At 40.0% G+C, this 26,235-nt stretch overlaps 1 protein-coding gene across 11 annotated transcripts in view; it reads right to left on the bottom strand.

Annotated features, from left to right (window-relative positions):
- Window positions 1-1,215: 1,215 nt before the first annotated feature.
- ABCC9 (ATP binding cassette subfamily C member 9) overlaps window positions 1,216-26,235 on the bottom strand; it is a 76,562-nt gene continuing 51,542 nt past the window's right edge. For 9 of the 11 annotated variants that reach the window (XM_064460013.1, XM_064460021.1, XM_064460010.1 and 6 more), the window contains 15 exons: window positions 24,101-24,348; window positions 23,027-23,175; window positions 22,137-22,206; window positions 21,145-21,302; window positions 18,161-18,253; window positions 15,559-15,661; window positions 13,094-13,195; window positions 10,149-10,269; window positions 9,026-9,156; window positions 8,351-8,429; window positions 5,277-5,385; window positions 4,937-5,040; window positions 4,085-4,218; window positions 3,665-3,727; window positions 1,216-1,502 (listed from right to left, as the gene is read on the bottom strand). In XM_064460013.1, coding sequence (XP_064316083.1) covers window positions 1,365-1,502; window positions 3,665-3,727; window positions 4,085-4,218; window positions 4,937-5,040; window positions 5,277-5,385; window positions 8,351-8,429; window positions 9,026-9,156; window positions 10,149-10,269; window positions 13,094-13,195; window positions 15,559-15,661; window positions 18,161-18,253; window positions 21,145-21,302; window positions 22,137-22,206; window positions 23,027-23,175; window positions 24,101-24,348 — 1,802 coding nt within the window. In that variant the 3' untranslated portion in view covers window positions 1,216-1,364. Of the gene's footprint in view, window positions 1,503-2,329; window positions 2,510-3,664; window positions 3,728-4,084; window positions 4,219-4,936; window positions 5,041-5,276; window positions 5,386-8,350; window positions 8,430-9,025; window positions 9,157-10,148; window positions 10,270-13,093; window positions 13,196-15,558; window positions 15,662-18,160; window positions 18,254-21,144; window positions 21,303-22,136; window positions 22,207-23,026; window positions 23,176-24,100; window positions 24,349-26,235 lie in introns of all 11 variants that reach the window. The other 2 variants (XM_064460058.1, XM_064460092.1) reach the window with 1 other exon arrangement.

The following is a 26,235-nucleotide window of genomic DNA, read 5'->3' as shown; positions in this document are numbered from 1 at the left end:
AGATAAACCACTCTATCATTTTTACACTACTAGACTAAATGTAATCACAATTTTAAGTCCTATGATTTCTCAAAAATTCGTAGCACTCTTTTTTGCCAAGTACTGTGCCTTATGTTATTTCATTACACTAGAAATAGGCTTAAGTACACTTCATGTTCTTTCTAAATCTTATAACAATAGATGACTAAGAATCACACTGAATACTACTAGTGAAGCTGATGTCTCAAACTCTGCCTTTGAAAGTGTCTGTGAAACTCATTCTGGAGATTTAGTGCCCACTGTGCAGTTGTCATGGTTCAGAATCTAGCCATACACATTAGGCAAGTGCAGGCAACATTTTCAAAGCTGTATGATGTAAATATGTATCTAAATTCACCTAAATTCTTGAAGATATAGAAATAATTTGAAAATCATACCTTCTTGGACTAGATCTGATTTAGAGATACACCAGAAATGTGTAAAGGAAAAGAAAGGTTGTCCCAGGATAAAAAAATAATGTGAAGGACTAAAGACATACAAAACAAGTAGTGGTTGGCTAATTACATGCCATTTTAGTGGACTTGTTTAAAAGATTGGCTAATATAAATTTTATAAATTCAGATTATTTTTAATACAAAGTCTTAAGATACTGTACAAAAATCTTCTATAAGCCTATCAAAGAATGCATAATTGTCAGATGATTTACATCTTTGATTGAAGAAAGTCTGTAGAACAAACATGGTTTTAGGAACTGGCTGTAGGGATAAGCCATCATTGCACTGAAAAATAGTACTGTGCCAACTCTCATGCATGAACTAAAGTGAAGGGCAGGAAGAATTTATTATTTCCAATCAAATTCCTTTCCCTCATTCACTGCTCCTCTGCTACAACTTGAAGAGCAAAGTTTATGCCTTTGGGATGCAGCAGATTGCCCCGTGTTATGGGTTTGGATTTGTGGGTGGTTTTTTTTTCCCCTCTGGGGCCAAATTGCTTCTGGGGATCTCTCATTTCCTTGACAAACTGCACGATTTGATTGCCCGTTCCAGCATAGCATATGCAGTTTATAAGAGCAGTGTATTCTTTTGGTCTCCATAAAAGAAAATAAAGTCACTAAAAAGTCTAAGGAAAATGCCAGATTCCCAGGAAATAAAACCTTCTGCCTTGTATGTGTGTGTATGTGTGTGAAGTTTAATAGCTTTTGAATGAAGTGACATTTTTATTGCTTTAAGGCGTACATGTATTGTAATAGGCTTTATTATTTTGGAAGATGGAAGTGTGAAGAAAGATGCTCTGAAAAAAAAGATAAAAGTGGTGTTACATTGAGTAGAAAATATTTGCATTTCATTTGTTTAAAAATAAGCTATTAAAATGCATCATGTGATTCTTCACATGTCAGCCCGGACAAATGAAGCAAAGATGCCGTCTTCTTGAGAAAGTAGGTTCTCAGGCGTATCATATTCTAAAATGTTCCCTCGCTTCATGACGATGACCAGGTCTGCTGTCAGGATGGTGTGAACCCGATGCTGCCATAAAGAAAAGCATACAGACATTTTCATTACGATAAATCTCGCTGCAGTTCATTAATGGGCCTAATGCAAGGCATACCCAGTTGGTGAAAGGCTATCTTTGTTTACAGTGGTATTTGGAGTAGGTCCTTGTACTATATCTTTAATCTGGAGAAATTTCCAATTACTTTACAGCCTGTGGCACCAAGCCTGAAAATACTTAAGCAGGCACTTCACTTTCGGTCTGCTAATTGCCATTAGGGACAGAACAGCTGTTGGAATAAATCCTATGGCATCACTGAAATACATCTTCCCCTTTAGGAAATATGGGTGAGAAACACCCTGGGTATGCCTGCGCTGCCAGGTGGCTTAGTGTCCTGCTCTGCTCCTTGGTCTCTGTACCCTGTCTGCTCTGCATCTGCCTTAGGGCACCCCTGGGCTGTCTCCTTCTGTAGATCAATTAGCTCCCTCTAAGATTAAATTTGTGGGTGCTACAGGCAACAGTTTAGCCCCATAGGCAACAGGAATGAAACCAGGCTGAGTTTGATTTCAATACCATATGAATACAGCCAGTCAGGAATAGACAGGATGGACTCTCAAAGTGTGATATTTCACTATAAAGGCTGAAGGTCAGGGATTACTTTATGGAGTGGGTTCCTCTAACATTATAGATTCAATGTTAGCTGCCTGTCTAAGCTTTATTTAAATACAATTAGCATAAACAGTCACAAAATTAAACAAATGCAGGAACCACACACTAAACACCTTCTTGCACTGTCATCTCAGAAGCTGTGCAGTAGAAAGGAAGCATAGTGAAAGGAAACTAAAGAGGTAAAAATAACTACCAAAGAGCCAGAAGTCTCATGAACAGTTTGGACTGAAAGAGTCTACTTGTGAGTCTTCACCAAAGTGGTGAACAGGCCATCCTCTTTGAGGAGTAAGTTTGAGGCAGTGTCACATTCAACTAGAAAGCCCTCAGAAAGGACTAGGACAATATTGGCATCCAAGATGTGAGATACTCGATGCTGGAAAAAAGAAAAGAAAAACAGGTGGGTGAAGGAAGGATCAGCCATGAATGAAGAGATGACGGAAATTAAGCCAATTCTGTGAGGAAAGCTAAATATTAATGTGTGCCATTTTGCTCAAGACACCAACTTTGGAAAGGCAAAGCAAAAGAAAAGTGAGATTTCAGCCAGAAGGACAATACTGAAAATTTGAATGGCTTGAAACTGAAGGAGAATATGCTTACTGCTAGCATCTTCAGCATTTACATGTCCAAGAACCTTAGAGCTTATTGTAAATGAGCTAGGTTAAGTGGTTTGCTTGACACAGACTAGTCCCTGACAGAACTGAGACCAGAGTCCAGGAGGCGTGACTCTAATCTCTAACCGTGGGACTGGATTCCAGACAAAGCAAATGAAACAGCTGTTGAAATATGTATTTATCTTGTGGATAAAACATCTGTTTGTTGAGTAAGCCTGCTGTCACAGGGTGGAACACTGTATGTCTGTACATGCTTATGCATGTATATATGTTCATATATGTGTGCATACCTGCACAGATATGTGGAACTCTTGGGCACTAGAAATGGCAGGAAAACAGGAGAAAATTATAAACCCTTAGTTGAACAGATATTGAATTTTGATCAATTCCCATTGATTCAAATTTTTAAAACCTTTATCATAAAACCAGCTTTTTATTCTGAAAGAAAAGATAACCCAACTTGAGAAAACACACTAACAAGCTTTTGAAATCTCAGCTTTCTTTTATAAATTAATGCCATAATTGTAAAGACTATACATGTGTAGTCTTCAGAGGCAAAATTCAAATCTACATTTTGATGCAACTTTCAATAATGGTTTAACCCATCAGTTTCAATTTTTTAGTGAGAATGACTTCAGATTTTCTTGGAGACAGTATAGAGGCTGAAATTCTCTGTAAAGTCCTTCTTCAGAGCTAAGTGATTTAGTTTGGCCCACTTGCAAGATAGCATTTACTGCAAAATTTCAGGTTGATAGTATGTGTCTTGATTTGTTCTAGTATCTGGGAATATTCTGACCTTGTGTTTTAGGGGTTTTTGTGATGTTTTTAGTTTTATACAGTGATGTTTAACTGGTGAATGGCAAGATTGACTGCCTGAGGAATGAGGAAAGGGAGCATTTGCTGGCATCAGTACTTACCGCTATTGTTACAACTGTGCGGTCTGCAAAGGCAGTCATCACAACCTTCTGCAAAATGTTTTCCTATCAAAAGAAAAGGCTTACTTCAGTTACTTCACTCTTTTACATTTTAATTCATGTGTCTTCAAGCACATAGGAGGGAGGATCATATTCCGTACTCTCTCTGATCTGTGCACAGGATTCTCAGTTACAAAATGCCACTCAGGATTCTCTAAAACATTTCATTTTTTCTTTTTTCCCCTCACCATAGGCATCAATCCCCAAAACACATCAACAGCCATGGCTAAAACCAAGCACAAGAGAAACACAAACAAGCTGTCAGGTTTTTCTGCGAAAGGATCACATGGCTGACATTTAGGGAGAATGATGCCTCCTCTCCAAGTAGATCCATGCATCGGTGATGCTAATTGTTATACTCACTGTGGCCATGTCAATAGATGCTGTGGCTTCATCCATGATGAGAATGCTGCTCTTGCGGACGAAGGCTCGGGCCAGACAGAAGAGCTGCCTTTGCCCTACACTGAAGTTCTCTCCTCCTTCTGTTACCATTGCATCTGTAATAAAATCAGTTACTTTCAATGTCACACCACTGAAATGCTGTATGTTCGTACAGTCAGGACCCAGTGATTTTGAGTGGGCACCATGAAGGCTCTGCTTGTGCACTATTCCAGGGTCAAGGAAAATCTCTGCAAAAGTCAATAAGCATCATCTTGACTGAACACTGTAATGGAGCAATACCAAGAAAAGTGAGCACCGGTTCCTGGGAAAAGAACAATATATCATTAAGCAAATAGTTGGCAAAAATAGTTAGCAAATCTAACAGGATATGAAGAATAGTATTTTAGTAATATGAAGTACACTTAATATGGAAGGAAATATGGGAGTTTCCTTCATGAACCAGATCTGAATTTATAAGGAAAATGCTCTCTCAGTGTTCTAGACAAGAGCTACAGCTCTGTTGGCAGAGCCTGATTCTGCTGAAGGAGTGGAGGTAAAACTGCTCTTTTTTAACTCTTTGCTGACTAGTCACCCCACTATGATGCTGAGGTGCTGCAGGGTTTTTCTGCAATGAGTGGAAAACCAGACTACTCTTCAGCTTTTTAGTAAGAATATTCTCTCTAGCATAGAGACAGAATATTCATTAGATGCCTGCCAACACCTACATGGTGGTTCAGAGTGTAAGATCCCATGTATCCATTTATATATATGCATGCTCATGCATGCATGATTTCATTATTGGGCTATGTTCCCAGAGACTTGCTTCAGACATACCAAGGCCTCCTGGCAATGACTTGACCATGTTCTTCAACTGAGCAATCTCCAAAGCTTCCCAGAGTCTATCATCAGTGCACTTGCATTCTGGATCCAAATTAAAGCTGCAAAGAAAACCATAATAGGAGTCTTGCTACTGCAATTACAGTTCATTCAGCTCTTCTACAAAGGAACATTTTGACATTGTGTATGTCACTTGACTTCCCTTGGACAGACTGTGTAGACATATTGGACTGAGCTAGGAAGGATCCTTCCTTTTTACATCCCTTCCTGTTCCACAGTGCCCATCACAAACACGCCATGCAATGCTGCTTGTCACCCCCTGATGGCATACACCTACCGGATGGAGCCACTGAATAATATTGGATCCTGGAGAATAATGGAGAGTCGGGAACGGAGAGTATGAAGAGGCAATTTGCTGATGTCTATTCCGTCAATCACTATCCTACCTATTTAAAACAATATGCAGAGGACATGTGAGGGAATTGCACAAAACGTGATCTGCAGGTAGCAGACAGCAAGAGAAACAACTAGTTTAGGCTGGACTCCAGATGATGAGGCAGCGTGCCTCTGTGATCTCTCAGCACTGTTATACATACATGGGGAAGGTGAATGCGTGTAGTAATGCAAGCCAGAGGGAACCCAGCTTTTAGTGATACTGTTGCCTTCCCCTCTTTCTTTTTTTCCCCCTAGCTTCCCTTAAAGGAAACACGTGGCTTCCATGCTATGCGATTAATGGTAGTACCAGAAGGATAGTTTATTATGGGGCAACCTGAGCCTTACACACAAACAGAGTGGGAACAAGAGCAACTTCTGTAATTAGCCATGTCCTGTGCCTTCCTCTGTTCCCCTCTACTTTAACAAGTGCAGAAGATATTTAATATGAGATTGTGCACAATTTCTTTTGCACAATATACGTATATATCTGCGATCCATACATCAGGAGCCAAAACTATCCTTTGAACTCTAGAAGAAATAGGGTAGCATTAACTTTTTAACAAGAAGCAGATCAGAAAAACAAAAAAGATGTCCTACTCCAAGTAATTTTAATACCATTCATGCTGGTTCCTACAGCTCAGTTTCATTTGAGTATTTGGTTGTGAATTAGCCACATACTGTTCTGCTAGCATAAGATTACTGGAAGCAGTCACATTAATCACTCCTTAACCTAGTAGTTCATTCCCTGACAAGAGGTTGCTGCAACAGCTGGGATACTTGGTAAAGTAAGAGGACTTTTCCCTTTTCTAGTTACTACGTCAGGTCAATGAGCATATGGATCTCATCTGAAAGTCTGATTTATGATGTGCTCGGTATGGCAACTGCTGATATTCAGGCGAAGGAGATGTACAAGAGAAACTGGTTGGCTGCTCTGTAAGTAGGAGAGGGTGAGAAGGGCAGACGGAATATCTTCCCTTGAATCCTCAAACAAAAGCCAGGAACTATTGACCCCACTGACTTTCCCTGGACACAGAAACTTCCTCCAGGTTATGGGGGAAGGGATGGGCCAGGGCAAACGGAATGAGGATATGGTAGGGGGTATTTTCATCAGGCTCACTTCTGCAGTTTCCCTGTGGATGACTTCACTGGACAGCTGTACTCAGCCCTGGGAAGTACCTAACATTGAGTTCATCAATTTTCTCTCCCAGCAGTGAGAACCTAACTGTGAACTGGCAAATACACGGCTATTCAAAGCTGTGTGCATATGCCTTTTCTGTCATAACCAATTGACATGATACTGCATTTTGTAGGTTACTCTGTGTGGCCCTATTCCAATGAAAGACTTAATCTCCACCTAGCTGGACTACCATTAGTCTTATGCTCTTATTAGCAGTTCAGAGGTACCAAGTTTTCATCTGGAGGATGCAATGTCCAATCATTTTCACTTTCAGAAAATCTGTATCAGGTCATAAGACTTCAGTATGAGACATCGGTGGTTGCATAAGCTTAAGCAATTCATTTTCTTCTCAAATGAGGACATGAGAGAAGGTTAGCAGAAGATGAAGTGGACTAATGAAAGAAAAATTAATATGGCATGCACTGGGAATAGGGGGATACATTTTTTGATAGAAGCCAGGGTGTTCAAGGAAAAGAGAAGAGCATATGAGGAGTCCTAAGGGAAAAAGTAAATTAGGGAGAAGTTGGGAAACCAGGAAAGTAATGAGGGGGGGCCAAGTAAGACTGAAAAGAAATGAGAGGTAGTTTGAACAGAGGGCAAGGAAAGGGAAACACAGAAAGAAGTGAGAGTATGGGAGTAACACGGAACACACATGAATTTGAAGAAATAACAGAGCCATAAGGAACCAGGATGGACAACATGAATGAAAGCTGGCTCCAGTAAAGTTACTCAAAATCTTGTTATGTAACTGTTATTAGAGCCAGGACTCCACCCAGAAGTGGATCAGCAGAGAGGCCAAATATGGGTCTAGCTGAGAGAGAGAGAGGGTTCTGCACAAAGGATGAACAGAGCTAGCTCAATGAGAAAAGAATTAGGCATTCCCATTGGGAAAAATCAGGAATACAGAAAGAACCAACAAAGAAAAGACACAGAAAGAAGATTAAACTAGAAGGAAACTTAAGTTGGCCATAAATACAACTATCATTTGCACTATTTATATATCCAGGAACCCCGGTCATGAATCCAAAACCTATTACCATAGATACATACAGGCACAGAACCACAACAAAAGAAAGTATTAGCTGCATCAGATTTACTTCTCCTCTGACATCCTACTGGGGTTTCCCTAGCAAACATTCCATGAACAATGGCTAAATTAGAAACACAGAAATCTTTGAAACAACAAGATGACTTTCCAGTAGGTTTCCATATTCCTGCAACAGTACAGATGTATATGTATTATAAATGCCAGGGTGCATATTGCTGCATACCACTTCATTGCAATTAGCTGGGAGAGTGAAATGCTGCAGGAGTGAAAACATAACAAAATGTTTCCAAAACCTTTAGTCAATTTCTGCTGTAGTTGTGGGAAACCACAATAAAATAAAATAAAAAAAAATCAAGGGAATGGACTTGTTAAGTTCTAGTTTCTATTCCGCTAACATTGTGACAGCTAAGTTAATGCAGTTATTCTTTAGGGAGAAATTTAGAGGCTCCAGAGAGTTACATATGTTTTTCCTCCTATCTCAAAACCAGCATATTGTATTTTCAAAGCATATGCCAAAAAAAAAAAAAATTAGAAGTATATTCTGTGCATAAAATTTCCTTGAAGAACTAAGCACTATTCACAACAGGACACTTCATACTTTGAAGGATCAGGGATAACGAGCCCCGTTCTAATCAAGTATCTTCTGAGCCACAGAGCCAAGTTATAAACTATCAAAAAGTCTCCTTATTTCTTCTGAAGAAATAAGAGGGGAGCAGGTCAGGAGTGACAATATATTGCAGTGAAAACTAACCATCAAATATGTCCACCATTCTGAAGAATGCCAAAGATAGGGATGACTTGCCGCTGCCAGTACGACCACAGATCCCAACCTGCAATAGAAAGCAAGATGTTACTTACTTATAGAGGGAAGCTGTAAAACAGACTTCCAGTCTTTCTGCAAAAGTTGGACTGGACTGCCCTACTGGTGAGAAGAAAGGTCCTTACCAATGGCCAGTGGCAGAAACCAGGCAAAAAACCAAGAGAGTATGGCAAGCACACTCCTCTTTTCTGCCTCTCAGCATCGTGAGGACTTGTCCCAGGCACATTTTTGAAACTTCAGCATTTTGACCTGGACTCCAATGACACTGTGTGCTGAAATGTGAGATATTCTTGCACTTTTACGCAGTTCCAGTCTGCTGTTTATCTAATCTCATCTGGCCACCTAGGCTCACTCTATGTGAGGGAGATGGACTTGGAAAGAATTGGGATTCTCAGAAGGAAAACTGATCCCAGACAAGGACAAGAACAAGATGCCATCAGTGTAAGTTTCTTGACCCATGCCCAGGGACCTCAGAGAGGACCATCAATGTATATAGTCATCACTGCAAATTGTTGTTATCCTTGCTCTTCTGCCACCTTAGAAAAGAAAACAAAATAAGAAAGGATATGCTCCAGAACGATGACAGGCAATTGGTTGACATGGTACCTTTTGTCCTGGTTTGATATATGCCTTAACGTGCTTAAGAACAGGCTTCAGGTTGTTTTCATATCGAACGCACAAATTTTCAATCTTGATTTCTCCCTCCTGAGGCCAGTCTTTGGGGACCTGGGAGGGATCTGAAATAGTTACAGAAAAACAAACCAAAATGAATGCTATCAGAGGGTCACCCTTTATGACATTCACCTTCCCCCCTCTCTCCTGCCTGGGGACCTTCCTGAAGCCACTCAAGAAATGGAGCCCGACTTCCCTGCTGAGGGGGAGCTGGGAACTGCCTGGCAGGCATGCTAGCACTTAGCTTCTAGATCTTGACACATAAGATGAGAGGGAGAATGATAAAGTGGCTCTTGGCAATGAAACGGGGAGAAGCCAAACGAGCAGAGAAGAATGTAGTGTCAGCGCAGTGTTAACATGTTCTTCGGTCAGTAACCAGCACAGGAAGGGCAGTGCAAGGAAGGATGTTGTTACTGTCTTAAAACATGAGCTGTTGACATCATCACAGCTCATATTTCATCCCGGTTTGCAAATACACAGGCAGGTTTTGTCTCCAGACTAAGAGGCTTGACTTTCCAGGGAAGCTTGCGACCTGCAAGCTTTTTTGGCCTTGCACTTCAAGCACTTCTAAAATATCAGTCAAAGCCAATTTGAAATATGTGGGGTATGAACAGCAACATGCAGTTCAGGGAAGAGTTGCTGAGGTCTGATTACTAACATGCCCCTGTCCTGTAGTCCCTGTTTGCTGCAAAGATCAGAGATTTTGAAGCATGTGACAGATGGTGCATTTCTAATTTTTATCCATATTTTTGGTTTTTGAATAGGTACATGGATGTTTTGTTCATCCCATCTATAACTGTGCCCTGGTACTTTCTGATTGTACTACAGGGCCATGCTCTGTCTCACTGGCATTTGGTAGGGGTTTTTTTAATGTTGACTAACATGGGCTACATATTTCATAGCTGCTTTTGGCTATCCTTGTCACTCATATCAGTGGAGGTTCCTATGTGTCAGTGAGAATAGATTTTGGCCAAAGAGGCATATACATTTTACATGACCAAGTTGACTGTGCTTTCACATTGCCACATCAAAACCAAAAAAGATTAGTATGCAATACCCAAGTAGCCATCATAGTTCTCCGACTCCATGTTCAGCAAGCTGTGCACTTTTTTTACTGCACCCATCTGCACCTCCAGATCAGCCAGATTCCTCACAACCCAGTTCAAATAGTTGGTTATCTGCATCACAAAATGAAAACAAGTTCAGGGTTCAGCATTCTGTCTGTTCATCTAACTGTTTGCAAATAAAGGTTGGATAAATGTTTAATAGTCTTTGGCCTAACTAAGCATAGTTTGTCTCTTACTGATGTTACAACAGTTCAAGACTCAGTGCAACAGAATCAAATATGTAATAAGCCAGTCATACTCCAACACAAACAACCCTGACATAGTAAGTTAGTGCTTGGTATTCTCATCCTTGTTTTTTGAAGGAGAACTATGGAAAGGTTTTACCTAGAGTCTGACGATTAAGGGAATCTCTTGTTTTCAGCATCTAGTAATCAGTACTGAAAGACATCTTCTTTAAGCCCACAAACACAGAAAAAAAATTAAATTGGAAGCATTGTTTGAAAATATTGTATTTTCTATTCCTTCAAAGACTACAACTAAAGATTAAGTAAGTTTACTGTCTGTAAATATATTAAAAAGATTTGATGGGCTTTTCATTTCTGTTTCCTTCTGTACATATTTAGATAATTCATTTCTCTTTCTCTGTGGAAAATGTGAGGTTCTTAGCATAGAAATATAACCGAAATAATGTATTATCAGCTCAATGGTATTTCCTTCTTGGTTTGTATTCCCATTTGTAATCAGAAGGATTTAATCAATAGTAGAAGTATTAATTGTAGTAGATACTATTTGATAATTAGTTGTCTAACAGTACCTAGTGGCTTAGAAAAACTACTTTCTAGTCAGAACTGACCATTTAAGGCTGAAAATTGTAAAGCAATTTCCTAGCGTAGCTTCTTAAGTCTGTATTTAGGTGCTCATATAAAAAAGAAAAATTGATCTTATTAGGAACAGTTGATTGCCAAGCACCTTTAAAAATTGAGATCCTTTACATGCCTGAATAAAGGTTTAGAAACTTAACTTAGTGAAAACATCCTATACACAAACACATACAGAGAAAGGTTTTTCCATTTATTTGTGGCAGATTTGATGAATTTGCCAAATAAGTTTATTATGAATAAATCACCCAGTCTCACTTCTTTTCCACTTACCTAATACTGATGCAATAGGCATACAGTACATAATTTTCACTGAGATTCAGCAATAACATTTGTTGCCAATTTAGAGGGTTTAGTTGCTTGCTTTATCCTTAAGGCAGAGTTACTCTCGGGGGTAGTGTGAAGTATTTTCTTTCTTGTTCAGAAACCAGCTCATTCTGTGTCCAGTTTTGAGCCAGGAAGTTACGGAAATAGGTACATTTGCAGATAAGGTAAACCCTATGCAGAACTCTGCTTGCAGAGTAGCGGGCTGCGATCATAGGTCTGGCAGATTTGATAATAGGGCCTGGCATCCAAAAGGCTCTACCCATTATTTCAACCTTCATCACAGTTGTGCAAGAAAGTTGGCAGTGTTTATACAAGGGGAGAGAATAAGCTTATGTATGTCTACTGTAAACACAATGTTGGTACAAACAGTCTGCTCTCATTCAGGTCCAAACATGAGCCCTCTCTTAGCTCCATAGAGAAATGATACAAAAACCTGTATCAGGGGACACAGGCAATGATCTAACTGCATTTCAAGTTTCATCAGTGTTGTGGGGTGGGAGAGAGACAGGTATTCACTTGGTGACTACAGCATTTTTTCTTCTGCTATGCCAGGCTTCAGCACATGAGTATTTTACACTAATGATCTGTTTGCAAATACAGACTAAATACAAAGAAGCCAAAGATGATGCAGACATCTTGGCGCTTCCAGATCTCTGCTAATGAAGCAGAATTACCAGGAATGTTTTCAGAGTGAAGCTGAAGCACTGGGACTGATTCTCAGTTGCTGGCAGATTCTTACAATGCTGCAACAGCGGCATGAAGGGGATCTAAGGCCACCCTAAGGCAGCTGCCGAGAACTTTCTGTTGTAACCATGGGCTTGCCAGCATTTGTGTACAAAGCCAAATCTCAGCGTCAGACCTATACCCGTAACCCTCCCTCACAACAGTGTTATAAAGCAGCCAGGTTTTTGACGTGCCAGCCATGATTTCAAAAATTCTTCCTGCCATTATCGACATGCTGCTTTTGTCCCCGCTCTCATGATTAATTCAGTGATATTTCTGCTCTCTGTGGTGATCATACTCATTCTATGCTCATGATGCACCCTCTGCCTCTCTTACAGCCTACTACACTAAAACACTGTTCCTTCTCCATGACTTATCTGAAACAGCTCAGTGCTAATGATAGAGTTAAAACGAATTGGCTAGCATCCCACCAAGATCTCATCTTTCCTAACCCCATCTCCTCTGCTTTCCTGCTGCTACCTGTCATGAAAAGCCATGCCTACCAGCCCCAAAGGTCCCAATCCCCAAATCCATTCAGGATTTTGTGGACAATATTGTGCATCTGAGTAATTTCCTTCCAAAGGTAGAGCTGGCATTTCTGGTTCTTCAGCAATTATTTTATCTGGTCTTTGGTTAAACATTACCTAGGTTGTGACAGTCTGTGGGATAGCGTTTTCTGGCAGGTTTTGCCATATACAGGCGGAACCAACACTGTGTTGTACAAAGCAGAATGCACAGCAGGTCCTCTTACGCATTTTTAATTTTCCTGCTCTGCTTGGGAGCACGCAGGGCCTGGGAATGGTTGTGTTTTTTTAATTGGCTCATAAAACCTGAAGCAAGTCCAAGCTGCCCTGAACTCTCTCAGCTTTGGCTCAAATCCATTATTTGCAAGATTGTTTTTTTCAAGACTAAGAAAGTTGGAAGATAACCACGTATATGTATTTTCAAAAACATCATAAAATTAATACGTTGGTCTGAAAGTTCTTATGCTTTGCCTTGGTACATACTGTCAGAGCGTACAGGAGGCCTAGCCCCACAAACCCGGAGTTAGGCCCTTCGGTGATGGAAGTGACAGCCGCAGTCAGAACTATGCAAGCACCGAGGTAATCCTGGAAGAAGAGAGAGGGAAAGAAAGATTCTAGACAACATCAAAACACAGCAACAAGAAAGTTTCTTCAGATACAGAGGACATTTTCTTTACTAAGGATTATTTCTATAATGACAACTAGTTCTTAATTCTGGGTTGTTTTTCCTGGAAAATGTCAGGGGTTTTGGTGCCGAACCTGAAACACTCTAAAGGAACTTGCTGAACACAGGTGAAACAGGCAAGTATTTTCTGCATATCCAGCTGGGCTAGAGTATCTCATTGTGGCCACCCAAAAAAAACAGGTATCAAAAAATCTAATGAGCACGTAAAAAAAAAAATCATAAGAATGGCGTAATACTGACACCCCTAATTCCCACCACTAAAACAATTCAATTCTACTCTCTCCACTCTCCTTCAGGTCTTCTCAAACATGGGTTTGCCTCCACAAAAAAGAGAAGCATCAGTGACTTCACAAAGTCCATGAAGAATTTTGGTAGAATTTATACAGGTAATGCATGTTTTATGGGCATAAGTGGGCAGACTGACATAAAGTGCCTACATCATGCAATGGGACACTGCATGGTGTCTGCATCCCCATGGTGGGGCACATCCCCAAGCCTGCTATACAATCACAACCTGCAGTGAAACACCATGTGGGTGTCAGTAGTATGGACTTTGAAAGCAGTATAGCTGTGTAGTTGCAGTGCTGCAAACAGGCCACTAAGCCTTGCTCCTGCCACAGCACTTTGAGTTTGAGAGTGGCTCCGAGGTAGATACCTGAAGGATCTCAGCTCTGTTGCATGGTGCTCACTTGATTTACAGAAATTTCTGTGTAGGCTGTATTAGAAAGATCTGACTTCTCACAAGCTTTGCAGGAGCTTGAACCCATCTTCTTGATGTGTACCTCAGTTTTGAAGTGAATGCCACATGTGACCTCATGTAATCGTCAAGGTGCCTGATTCATGAGACTGCTGTATTCCCACTCTCCCACTGCTCTCTGCATTATATTTACTTTGGATTACAGGGTTAGCATTTTCCATCCATTTTTTTTCTTCCTGTCCGATAATATCCTGCCTGGAATCTTTCCCTCTGAGATTTGAATGAGGGCTGCCTAGTTCATCTGTCTGTAAAAAGTGTTGATGAGCAGACAACAGATTCAAACTTAGCATCTACAGGGAAGTAGAAGCACAATGGTCTCAAGTCTTCATCAGCAGCTGGGACAGGACTTCACAGTTGCTATTAAACCCTACAAAGTTTTGAGTAACATTAGTACCACTGTACCATTAGGCAGAGCTAAATAAACTATTCCTTGGCGTGACCACGTTATTTCTAAAGCTATGATGAAGCGATGCATATTCTTGGATCAAATCCATTCCACATGTAAGCAAGTCTAAGACTGTGAGACATTAGCAGGCACTGCCACAGTTTATTCCAGGACTGGTTGTCGCACTTTTATTTATCTGTCTGCGATTTGGAAGCAAGTTCAACTGGATCTTGGATACTGTAGGAAGCTGAAAGCTTCATGCATGAGAGAAAGCTGTGCCATCACAAGAAACTGAGCACAATTTTGTTGCTCTGCCAGCATATCAGGAAATGAAGGTAAGAATACAGCCTTTGAAGTGAGGATTAATCATGCCTGTTAGCATTTGTGTCTAGCAGAATCAGGTCACGGCTCTAGTGTCAGACGAATAAGGAAATCACAGTGATTTTTCTTGCTTTTTCTTGCCTTGCACATTAGGGAACCTCTTCGTATGCTGGCCCTGGAAAGCCTGTCTCATTGGCACTGGCTGCATTGTGCCCTGCTGTCATTTGTTTTTCAGTTGGAGTCTAGTTCTGCCATCTTTCATGGTATTGAACAGTACTGTAAATCACACCGTATGGGCTCACAGCTGCAGTAAAGGCATTGCAAATGGAGGCTCTAAATTACAGGTGTGGGATAAAACCTGTTGCTGGGCAGATACCTCAGGACCTGGAAGCTCAATGATGCCTGAAACAATGCTGGCAGAATGATGACACAATTCAAAAAACTACTTAAAAGTCATGCTTTGCTTTGAAAGTAGTTCCTGCCACAGCAGGTCTGCAGATGCTGCACAGTAGTAGAGAAAGCCTTATTTCAAGTTACATAAATGTTTGTTCTTGCACTCTCTTCAGACGTGAGACTTCACAACAGCAAAAGATGAGGGAGACTTGTATTTTCTTACTCCTGGCCAAGAAAGCTGAAAAAACCCCTATGGGTATAACATAAACAATCCCGATCTATTTTAAGGAACAGCGTGTATAATCTCATCGCGAGATTAATTATCATTATTATCTTCTCTGCATCAGGCAAAGTCTCTGTTTGCTTCCAAGGTTTCAAAACCATGGCTGGGACTAAACTGAACGTACCGTCCTGACCTCCAGCCATCTGTTGGCAGCCGATAGAAATAAGTAGGCAATGTTGTTCGTGTCCGTTAGTTCCAGCATACGTTGTTTAAATCTGGCTTCGTGCCTGCCAAGAGCAAAGTTGTTATATTACAACACATTACACACTCAGACACAAAAGGATAAGGCGTTAAACTCCTCTCTTCCTCCCCTCCCCCCCAAACCAAAACTTTTGGCCCTTCTGCCTTTGCCGAACTTTGGGTTAAAAACTCTTCCCTAAGGACCCATAACTGCTGCCAGGGCTCGCCTCAACCAGGCAGAGCTACACGCACAATAAGGAGGAATTTGTTCGACAAGCAATTATAGTGGACTGGATTTTTGGATCAGAGCCTGTCCCCTCAAAGAGACTGCAGTGTCGGGGTGCTAGGGACAGGTTTCACTTCCCAGAGTACATCTGCTTTTATAGCTGTGGACTGTGGCTGCTGCTGCCCTCCAGTCATCTCACAGGTGAATCCTGCCATGGCCTATCTCTTTTTCACAAGCTACTAGCTTAAAATCTGATTTCAGAAGTTACCTGGCCAGCTGCAGGGATCTTCAACGGGAGTGACACCTCTAAGGCTTCAACTAACATAGACTGTAGACTGATCACCTAAGAGCAGAGGTACGCTATGGGGATGGAGGGGCAAATCTCTGTTGGTGTAAGTGCATTAAACTCATGGTGCCTTGCAGTACTTTAGATATGACCTGCAGTCATGGAAACCATTTTGCTGTTTCATAGTTGCATATTCTATTGTCTGTTAAATACCCTCACTTGAATAAACTAGCCAGACTTCATTCAGCAGCTTATTGTCTGTTTTACCATGGCAAGCTCTTCCATTTCAAAACCTCAAAGCCCTGCTGTGAAGCACCTGTAACCACTGTTCTGCCAGAAACATCTTTTAATTTTTTTTCCCTTTTCCCACTGATACTTTATTTCCCTCTGTACATCTTGTAAACATGGCAAGCAACCTCCCCAAAACAGCAAGTGGTAACAAGTGACACTGGGAGGAGCAAAGATGCACTGAATATTCTGCTTGTCTGCGCTTCTGGCAGCAAAACTGCTTTCCTAATGGAAAATCTGACATGCTCAATCTGTATCTTTTCATCCACATCCAGCTCATCTTCTGGGCAGTTTTAGACTTTTATCCTGTCAGATGACAAACAGCAAAGGTCACTAAAATTGTTTCTTGATCCAACTGTGCTACTTTGTGGTAAGTTATATGAGGGGCTGCTCTATTTTATCCTGGAACATACTGAACTCAAACCGCAGAGAATAACTAACAGAACTATTAGTAAATACGAGATTGCTAACAAAAAACACTGGAGATTTTGGATTTGGTTGACAGTGGAGGACATACAGGGAAATGAAATGGTTTTGATTAGCACCAGAGATCCTGGAAAACTCAAGTGATGGTCACGATGCCTAGTCCTTCCCTAGGGCTGCCTTTTGCTCTCTGCCGTCCAAGCCCACGTTGTCATTTTGTAAGGTAAACAAGAGCTGAACGACTCCCAAGAAATGCTAAGCTCCTTCATCTTTCTCAGGAGATAACGTGATGAAAGGCCACTCTGAACCTCTCAAGAAGCATCCAGCATATATCAGCATCTGGCCTTAATTATGACTTACTGTTTGAATACAGCATTCTGGTTGATAAAGCTTGTTACAAATTTCTTGTTGACCACTGGCTCACATCTCTTCCACACAGCAACATTTTTGCTTGTCCTGGCACACTCCTTACTGCAGCACTCTGAACTAATAGCCTAGGTCCTAAAGCTAGCTTGAAATCATGAAGCTGTCTTAAGCTGAACAGATACATGTGTGAATAGCAGTGCAGTGCGATCCACACCAGTTTGAAATATTACAGTGTACAGAATGAGTGCAAATTACGCTTACTGGGGGACAACATCAAGCTGGCACTTTGACAAAGTCATGCCAGCTATAATGTAGTGAACATACAAGGAGAATTTGGCCTATATTTCATATAGCAAGTAGAGAAGAAGAGTATATGCATGGAAAGTTGGAAAAATTCTCTGAATCTCTGGAATTTATTTTTCGGTTTTCATTGACAAATGTTTACAATATTAAGATCTAGTTCTGTTCTGCCATAGTTTTCTTGGTAAGTCCCTTTAGTTGCATACTGACTTTTGTTTGAAGAATCCTATAATGATGTTTCCCTGCCTGAGGAGTGGGTTAAATACAGAAATTATTCAGGGGCACTTGGCTAGCACAGCTTGTGGGATATAGCACAGGGGTCTGAAGGAGTGATGCCCGTGCCTGCCTGGCACAGGGGAGCTCCCTGCTGCTGAAGTAAGGCACGAATAAACAAAACACCTTAGGAGTTTAAATACTGTACCCTAAAAAATTCACCATCTTCAATTCAGTGGAAAACCAGTACAGATAAATTAGTGTGTTAATGAAAATATGCACAAATGTTTAGAGACATGGCAAAGCAACAGGAAAAAAATTCTTCCCTATTTTGAGATAGCGTAATTAAAGTCTACCAAATCCAATAATTTGCCCTCAGACATGGTCCAACGAGCTGCACGGGCCAGAGCAGAACCCAAGCCTCTCTCTAATAATTTTACAGACCTGAATGCTCTGATGGTGGTAAGGCCTTCAGCTGTCTCAGAGAAGTGACAGAGTAAAGGTAGCTGGGTGCTGTCGTCAAGTTCCTGGAGGTCTCTGGGAACACGAAAAGCAACAGGCAGCCATTACAATGTAAACATCTCTGTCTGTAGAAATTTTACGGCATAACAGACAAGAACAGACATTTTATGTATGGCACATATTCTTTTCAGGATCACACAAAATAGTATATCTATAGTATAGAAAGTCACTGACATGGGAATATTACTTTTTTTTTTTTTTTTTTTTGCCATTGGATCCTTTGAATCATCTCCAGCAACCTCCACAGATCTAGCTTTTCGACACAGCTAAGCTTCTCCTTCTCCTGCAGCGGTAATGACTTTATCACACCTCTGTTGGATAAAAACCTGCTGTCCATTTTTTTAGCCAGATCCTAATTACCTTTTATTCTCAAACATTCTAATTTATTAACTACTACAACTAACATAAATTCAGAACAGTTGATTTTCAACTTCATAGCATGTTATTTGTGGCTCTTACATCAGGTATAAAATAGAGTTTGGTTATTTCCAAGCATATCTATTTTACTGCAACTGTATAAGCTGGCCTAACAAAAAGGGTGCCTTTCCATAAAAAGTTTGCCTGATTTTGAGTATCTCTGAGCACCACGACATGCTGTAAAATACAACATACTATAGCAGACCTTCTATTTTTAGCATTAACATTATCACATTGGTTGAAACAGAGACAGCTCTGACAGAGAAATAACATGAATGAGAAATTTCCTCAATTATTCAGCAATGGAGCGATGATATTTAAGTCTAAAAAGTTCCAGTCTTCTGAAAAAGGAACGTTTTCGAAACCACAGAGACAAATACATCTTTCTGTAACACTCTGCCATTGGCATAGCAGCCAGTTGTATATACAGAAGAGAGGCCAGATCATTAGATATTTAAACTCTTTATTAAAATCCTACTATGTTTGCACACTGTATTAGATAGGCCAGGAGAAATAACTGCTCCATGATGGTGAATGTTACAGTATACAGAACTGAATTTGCTGCTTATGTTTTGATGATAAATATGCTCACTTTCAAATTTATGATGGAAAATACACAGAAGTTTCTGAGAGATGTAATGGAAAATACAACAAAGAGTCAAAGTGCTGCAAGAAATACTGTAAATATTTGCATTTCTAAAAATTAGTGAAGCTTATATGCCTGGAAAGTACTGCATGCAACTAAGTTACAAATACTGGCTGAAGCTATTCCTTCATCCTTCATTTCCCAATACTATTTTTTCTAGAAATAAATTGGATTTATTAATTTCTGATTTGGATTAAAAGAACACAAGTCAACCCTGGATTCTTCACAAGTGGTTTAAAAGAGTTTAATTTAAAGAGATTTAAAAAATCCACACAAAACAAACAAAAAAACCCAACAAAACCCAAACAAAAAAAAAACCCCAACCATTTGCTGATACAGATTTTCCCAGAAAACTGTAAGGGAATAAAACAAATGAGGTAGTTATGGACTTGCAGAAGGTCAGTGATTGCAGAGCCAATGGGTGCATGTCTGTGTGTGTGCTGACGTACAGTGGTGATCAACTTCTCACTAGCTGGCGTGGTATTGGTACAGCATGTGGGAAAACCAGATTTGGAGTCATATGGAGACCTTACTCTCACATATAAAGTCAGAGAGAGAAACTGTAGTATTTCCCTGGGGTCTAATACATCAGACTTTGCCTACTCTGCTTCTTATTTTAAGTAAGAACTTTAAAACAGTGTGCACTGCTATGTGAAGCAGGACAGAGTAACACTCAGAAGACCATAATGTATTTAAGAATGAAAACCAGGCCTCCTGATTCCTTAGCCACCTTGAGACCTGGTGTACTGCCACATACAGCATTAGTTTGGAAACCTGGTAGGGAAAGAATGAGGTTTCCGAAAAATCTCAAGGAATTTAAGCAAATTATTTCAGAATTAAACATTTTTGTTTTGTGAATTCTGATTATAGAGTTTTCTTATGAATAAATGTCCTTGGAAATTCTGAGGAAAGCTGATGAAAAGTAGGCTAAAGTGAAGCTAAATTGTTGATATGTTGCTCAGTGCCCCTCCTGCTCCATTGATTTAAGGGAAATAACTGACACAATTCTTTCTCAGCCTACCTAAATAATAGTATTGTCGATGAGTCAATTGTGAGTTGAAAATCACCATGTCTCTTAAATGGATGCTACCAAACACCAGTTAATGCTTTACCACGTGCATACTGCAAAGACAGGGCCAGAAGTGACCGTTGCTAATGATGTTAGGTCATTTTGGCCTCCCTGCAGGTTAGCAGGTGCCTTGATGGGTGTTCTTATGTTTCAGAAAGTAGAGTAAATCCAGGCATAAATTTGGCTGATAAAAAAATAAAGCATTACTGATTGAATTTAGGAAAAAACTTCAGCAGGCTTGCTTAAGATATTTTACTGAATTATATAATGGATTTAGCACTAGAAACATGACTCCAAGAAATCATGACACTCTTTTTGCTGAAAAACTATACTTTTTATAACCAGCAAACCATTCTGAATATGAAATGGAAATTACTTTCTGTGGATTTTTTTTTTTCCTAATATGAAAAGCTGTGACTGATGTTAATCCAGGAAGTTATTTTCCATTCTCTGCTAACCCTCAAAAGGTCAAAGAGGAGCTTTGACCAGATGCGAGCTGGCTTAGTTGATTAACAAACTTCATGCTCATCTGACTCTATAGCCAACAGTGTACAAAAGTGATGCAATTAGCGTTACTTCCCCAAATACCCCATTTGTAGTCAGGTCAGCTGGAAACATCCTCCAATGTATGTCTCAAACTCATACTTCAGGATCAAAAGCAGGATGCCTTGGCCATTTTCCCCTTATACTAGCTCCTATAACCTCACATTCAATCACATATCTTATGTACAAAGTTTTTAGAAGAAATTTTCAGGACAGTTTTTTAATACGTACTTGGAAGCAACTCTGAAGTATTTCTGGATGAAATAAAACGCTATCCCGAGAGGCACAAGGGCAACAAGGAACCATGGAGTGGCGTAGGAGATCATTCCAATGGCTGACAGGCAGAGTAAGGTGGAACGCGTAAGAGACTCCAGGGTAGGAGGAATGTGCTAGAGTGAAACAAAAAACAAACTTAAGGCAAAAGTCACCTGTAGTACCATGAGATGCCTTTTCCTATAGGGGACCACAGGGAAAGTGGAATGATACCACTATGCACTCATTGATATTCTAATTATGTCAGGAGCCTTTATTTTTCTGTGGGTCTACTACTCAAATATGCAGAAGTTAAAAAATGAGTCAGTAGGTTTTTTTCTAAAGGTCAGTGTTTCAAAGGTCACGGAGAAATAGAAGTAATTTCCACCTCATTCATATAACAGGCAAGAAAGAGAAATTGTTCTTGATATCCCAAATATTTAGAGAAACAGCATGCTATTTCTCAGAGCCTCTTAATTTTCCTTCCATGTTCCCATCACCCTTACATTCAGGATTATTACTCATCCAAATATTTTAATTCACAGCCATAGTGAAAGCATCCCTTCCTCTTCCTGAATGCTCTAAATTCACATGTGTACCAGCCAGCATGGAACATCTATTTGTCACAAGTACTCCCATACAGTTAAAGTTGTTATATTCTACCCTGTTTCCTCTTTTTAGCCCAAAATCTGGTGTTTTGCTAATCTAGATTTTCCAGCAGAAGCAACCAGTATGCATATGAAGACGTTAAGAGCCACCATCTCCCACCATGTTTATTCTAGTGGTTACCTGCCCTCATTACTACAAATGCATCTGTACTTTCTATTTTGAATTTGGCTTGTATCATTCCCAGAGCCCATTTTTGCTATGCCTTTCTCTACAGAATATTTTAATACATCAACTTATTCAGTAGCTAAGTGAAAATTTACAAAGCCAAGATGAAATAAAACAGAATATATTGGTACATCTACCTGATCAATGATATTTGTATCAGCAGAGAAGCGATTTAGAATTAGCCCCAACGGAGTTGTATCAAAAAACCTGTTGAACAAATTAAAAACGAAATGTTACCTGAAAAGGAATTCCAGTTTTGGATAAAAAGCACGGTCAGACAGAACACAGTTCTGTGTTCAGACATTTTCTAAGACCAAGCTGTAATTATGAATAACATAACACATCATAATGTCTGCATCCTGATTATCCAAATGCTTCTCTTGGCATTTCCTCCCCCCACCCCCAGTTTTTAAGTCTCCTCTTCCAAAAAGCTATTGGTTTGCCCCCTGCTCTTTCATCCACACTCCCTCAAGATTTAAGATCCCTTCCAAAGATCAGAGTCTGCCCCTGGCCACTACTCAACCCCCTGCATGGTACTGGGCACCAGGACTCAGTCATTTAATAAAAGAACTGTGATAACTGTATTCATTATCCAGGCGTCCTTTTGGCCACCCTGCTGCCTGTGAGAGACTGTGGTTATTGTGCACAGAACCTGCCTCTGGCCATCAGAAGAAACTTGTCCACATCATTTGATCCCATGCCCATTGCTCGGGGTTGGAGGTGGGTGTCCTGGAGCTAGAACTGCACTCAAAGCTTTCCTTGGCACCCCAGCCTTGAAGAGGGTGCCAGCTACCTGACACATTTCAGCCAGATAAAAAAGGAGGATGAATGTCAGATGTTCTGACATGGAATTTCACCACCCCACCCCCAGCCCCCTGGCTCACTTGACTAGTTATTCTCACTTTTTGAGGCCTTGAAGAAAACAGGGCAATTACAAGAGCTCTTCACAGGAGTATCCTCCTAGTTACAAAACCAGGACAGGTTTTGGCCATGTAGATTTTCAGGAAGAACTTTATTTTTGCTGTACCTGATTGGTCCAAGAATGATCTTGTTGAGGAGATTATGGTGTAGGTTCTTGGCTGCTGTGAGGCCCATCCACTCCACAGTCAGAGATGTGATGAGGCAAAGGACAATCCCTGCTCCAGAGAGGGTGCTGAAGACAGCTACATGAGAAGTCTAATAAAATGACAAATACATCAATCCTAGAAATAAACACACATTTCTCTTTTCTACTAGGAAGTTCCCATGGTACCTGGTACCAATCAGCTAGTATGTCACATCACTTATCTTACAGAATTATATCAATATAACATTTGGGAAATAAAAGAACTATGACAGAACTGCAATTCATTAAGTTCACATAATTAGAAGATCTGGCAGTTCTGAGATCCCTCACCTACTGATGAGTAGATCCCTTGAAGACCTTCAAGTGATAATACTTAGAACTGTGAAGAGAGACTAACTGGACAAATACAAAAGTATGCAAATTGTTATCCAAGAAACTCAGACAACCAAAGTAGAACCTCTCAAGAATTAAGGCATTTGAGAGACGCTGGAAAGTTCCACTTTATTAAGTTCAAGCACCACTAAAATTCCCAGAGCCAATCCTAAACTAATCTGCCAGGACTATAACATATTTAAGCCTTCTGAAAGTTTACTAAGTGGTTTTCAGTGAGATATTAGTATATGAGTCAAATTTACAGCTATAAACATGTTGTATTGAAGTAGTACATTTGAAGACCTTTTTTTTTTTTTTTTGGCAGGACATTACTGGAAAGCAGTACTTAGGAAAATGGGGCAATTGATTTATGTGTTAAAAAAACCCAGATGGAAAAGTTTAGTGTGAGATTCCTTCCTTTGAAAAGTCAATCATTTTTCTTACCTCAGACGTGCTTCTGTTTCAGCTTTGCATGATTGAAAAGATTGATAAAATTTGAATTGTCTTATGTTTTATCATAAACAATTCATCCATCCTGTATAATAATCAATTGTACTCTATCTGTCTTTCTAATCTAGCTGGCTTCTAGATGAACAGCAAATAATTACTTTAGAACGTTTTTTTCTTTTTTTTATCCCTGCCAAGCTCTAAGATATGTCCCACCTTATTTGTGCTGTTAGCATTATCAATGTTCCTGACTTCATTTCCATTGTCCATGGACGTCCACGTAGCAAGCCAATAGTCTATGGCCACTATAACTGAGTGTTTCAATAACTTTGAGAAAATCATCAGAAAGAGCAAGAAAAATCCTCCAGAGGTTAGGTATCTCCAGCAGGTTTTCCATGGCATCTTTGTTCTGAGCCTCAAGACAGTTGACATATTATCATCTTCATCTTCTTCCTCTTCTTCCTCTGTGACTCAGAAATTTGATCAAGTTAGCTTGGATTCAGTACTAAGAATTATACTCGGTCTTACTGGATTTGGTTGACTTTTTTGTTTTGAATTTTAATTTTAATGGCAAAATTAAATTTGTCATTTAAAAACATATTTTCAGAAGACTTTCCCTGTGCTCTTTGGGCAACTCTATAGACTGTAAGTCTTTGGCTAGTTACAGTTTTGGTAATAAATATTTTTGTAAGTCAGGTATTCAGTACTGGCTATTTGTACTAAAGACTAGGTCTTTCCCAACCTGTTCAGTTGCTTTTATTATACGGTCAGCAGAACACTTTGGGTCACTATCATCAATAAAGTTTCTAGAAAGCTTTCCAAAGCTTTCCATTCAGATGCTCTGTCATCTGTTGAAGGAAAGAACTCCATTTTTACTTTATTCCTGATTACTAAAGTTTTGTCTATATAAAAGGGTACAGCTGTGGAATTAACATTTCTTCTAGTCCTTCTTTGACTGTATGATAATTGTTCACATTACACTGAAATACAATTGGTGGAAGACTTCTACTATGGGAAATATATTTTCATAGGTACATAAACATTACATTTAAAAATAATCTTTTTTCCAGGTAATAAAAATATACATCACAGCCGTACAGGCTGCACTTGGGGAAGAGAAATGTTGACCTGCTCTTGACAGCCCTGAGCTGACAGCATTTCTGATTTTGAACATTAAAAACTTATTAGTGAGTGATTTCTTGAAAATTGAAGTCTTGCACTTTTTGGGACACAGAGCCTTTGTGTATGTCCCCTATGTCACATAGTAAGTGTGGATGACCTGGAATGCAATGTCATGTTATATTTCTGCCCTGAAGTTACTGATACATGTTTTATGATCTTAATTATGCTTTTTGCAGGCATTCTGTAGATTATACAGACATGTTTTTTTTCCCCCCCATGTTTTCTATCTTTCCCCACAAAGAAGATAGAGGTTTTTGGCAAGGCTTTCTTGCAGAGACCACAAGGAGGAGCTTGGGAATGACCTCAATTTAAACTCCTCCCAGAATTTAATTGATAAAGTGCACTGATGACTGGACATAGTAAGAGGTGTTCCACTCAGTTCTGCCAAAGAAATATGAAGCCAACATATTTCCATCTCAGGGCCTTTGGGGTTCAGCTCTGCCTATTGTGCAGTGATTGGAAATATCTTCAAAATAGAGCAATCCAGGAACTACAGACCTATGACTTAAGATGACAATCCATCATGAGCATTGCCAGATGAAACGCAAGGCAGCAGCTGAAAGCCTGCTAATAGCCAGTTTGCGTTCTGTGATAAACATCACCAAGATAATCCCTGCAATTAGTGCACCTGTTGAGTTAAGGTGAAGCCTACAGCTCACCTCTTCTCTTCCCTGGCACAAACTTATTGCTTGCCAGGACTGACTACTCTATTTAGGCATGGTCTGGCATCCCAGGGATGCTCCTGATGGGTCATGTTGCCAGCTTCCAGTATCCAACTGTGCGTTCCTCTCTGCCGCCCACCCACTTTAAAAGTAAAATCTGAATCTGCAGCCTCTAAGACCACCAAGACTTGTGGGGAACAAGAAGATAAGCTTGAGAACAAAGCCTAAGATTTCTCCCATGAATAGTCTTAGCTAGAAAAATAGCAGATTAACTATGTATCCAAAATGGAATTGAAAATAGCTACAAGTTTGATCACGTAGTGATATATCAAGACCCAGAACAGATATCTCATGGGGCACAGGGATACAGATGATCTAACATTATTGTACCAATGACTAGACACAGCTACCTCAGTTTGCATGAATAACAATTCTTACCTTTGTTTTACTTCTGTCTCACCCTTCACTACCTCCAGGCAGTATGAGTTAGCAAAGATATCACCTTGT

Source organism: Phalacrocorax carbo, chromosome 1 (assembly GCF_963921805.1).
Source record: "Phalacrocorax carbo chromosome 1, bPhaCar2.1, whole genome shotgun sequence".
Lineage (NCBI taxonomy): Eukaryota > Metazoa > Chordata > Aves > Suliformes > Phalacrocoracidae > Phalacrocorax > Phalacrocorax carbo.
Note: the sequence above shows the minus strand (reverse complement) of the source record. Positions and strands in the feature narration are given on the sequence as shown.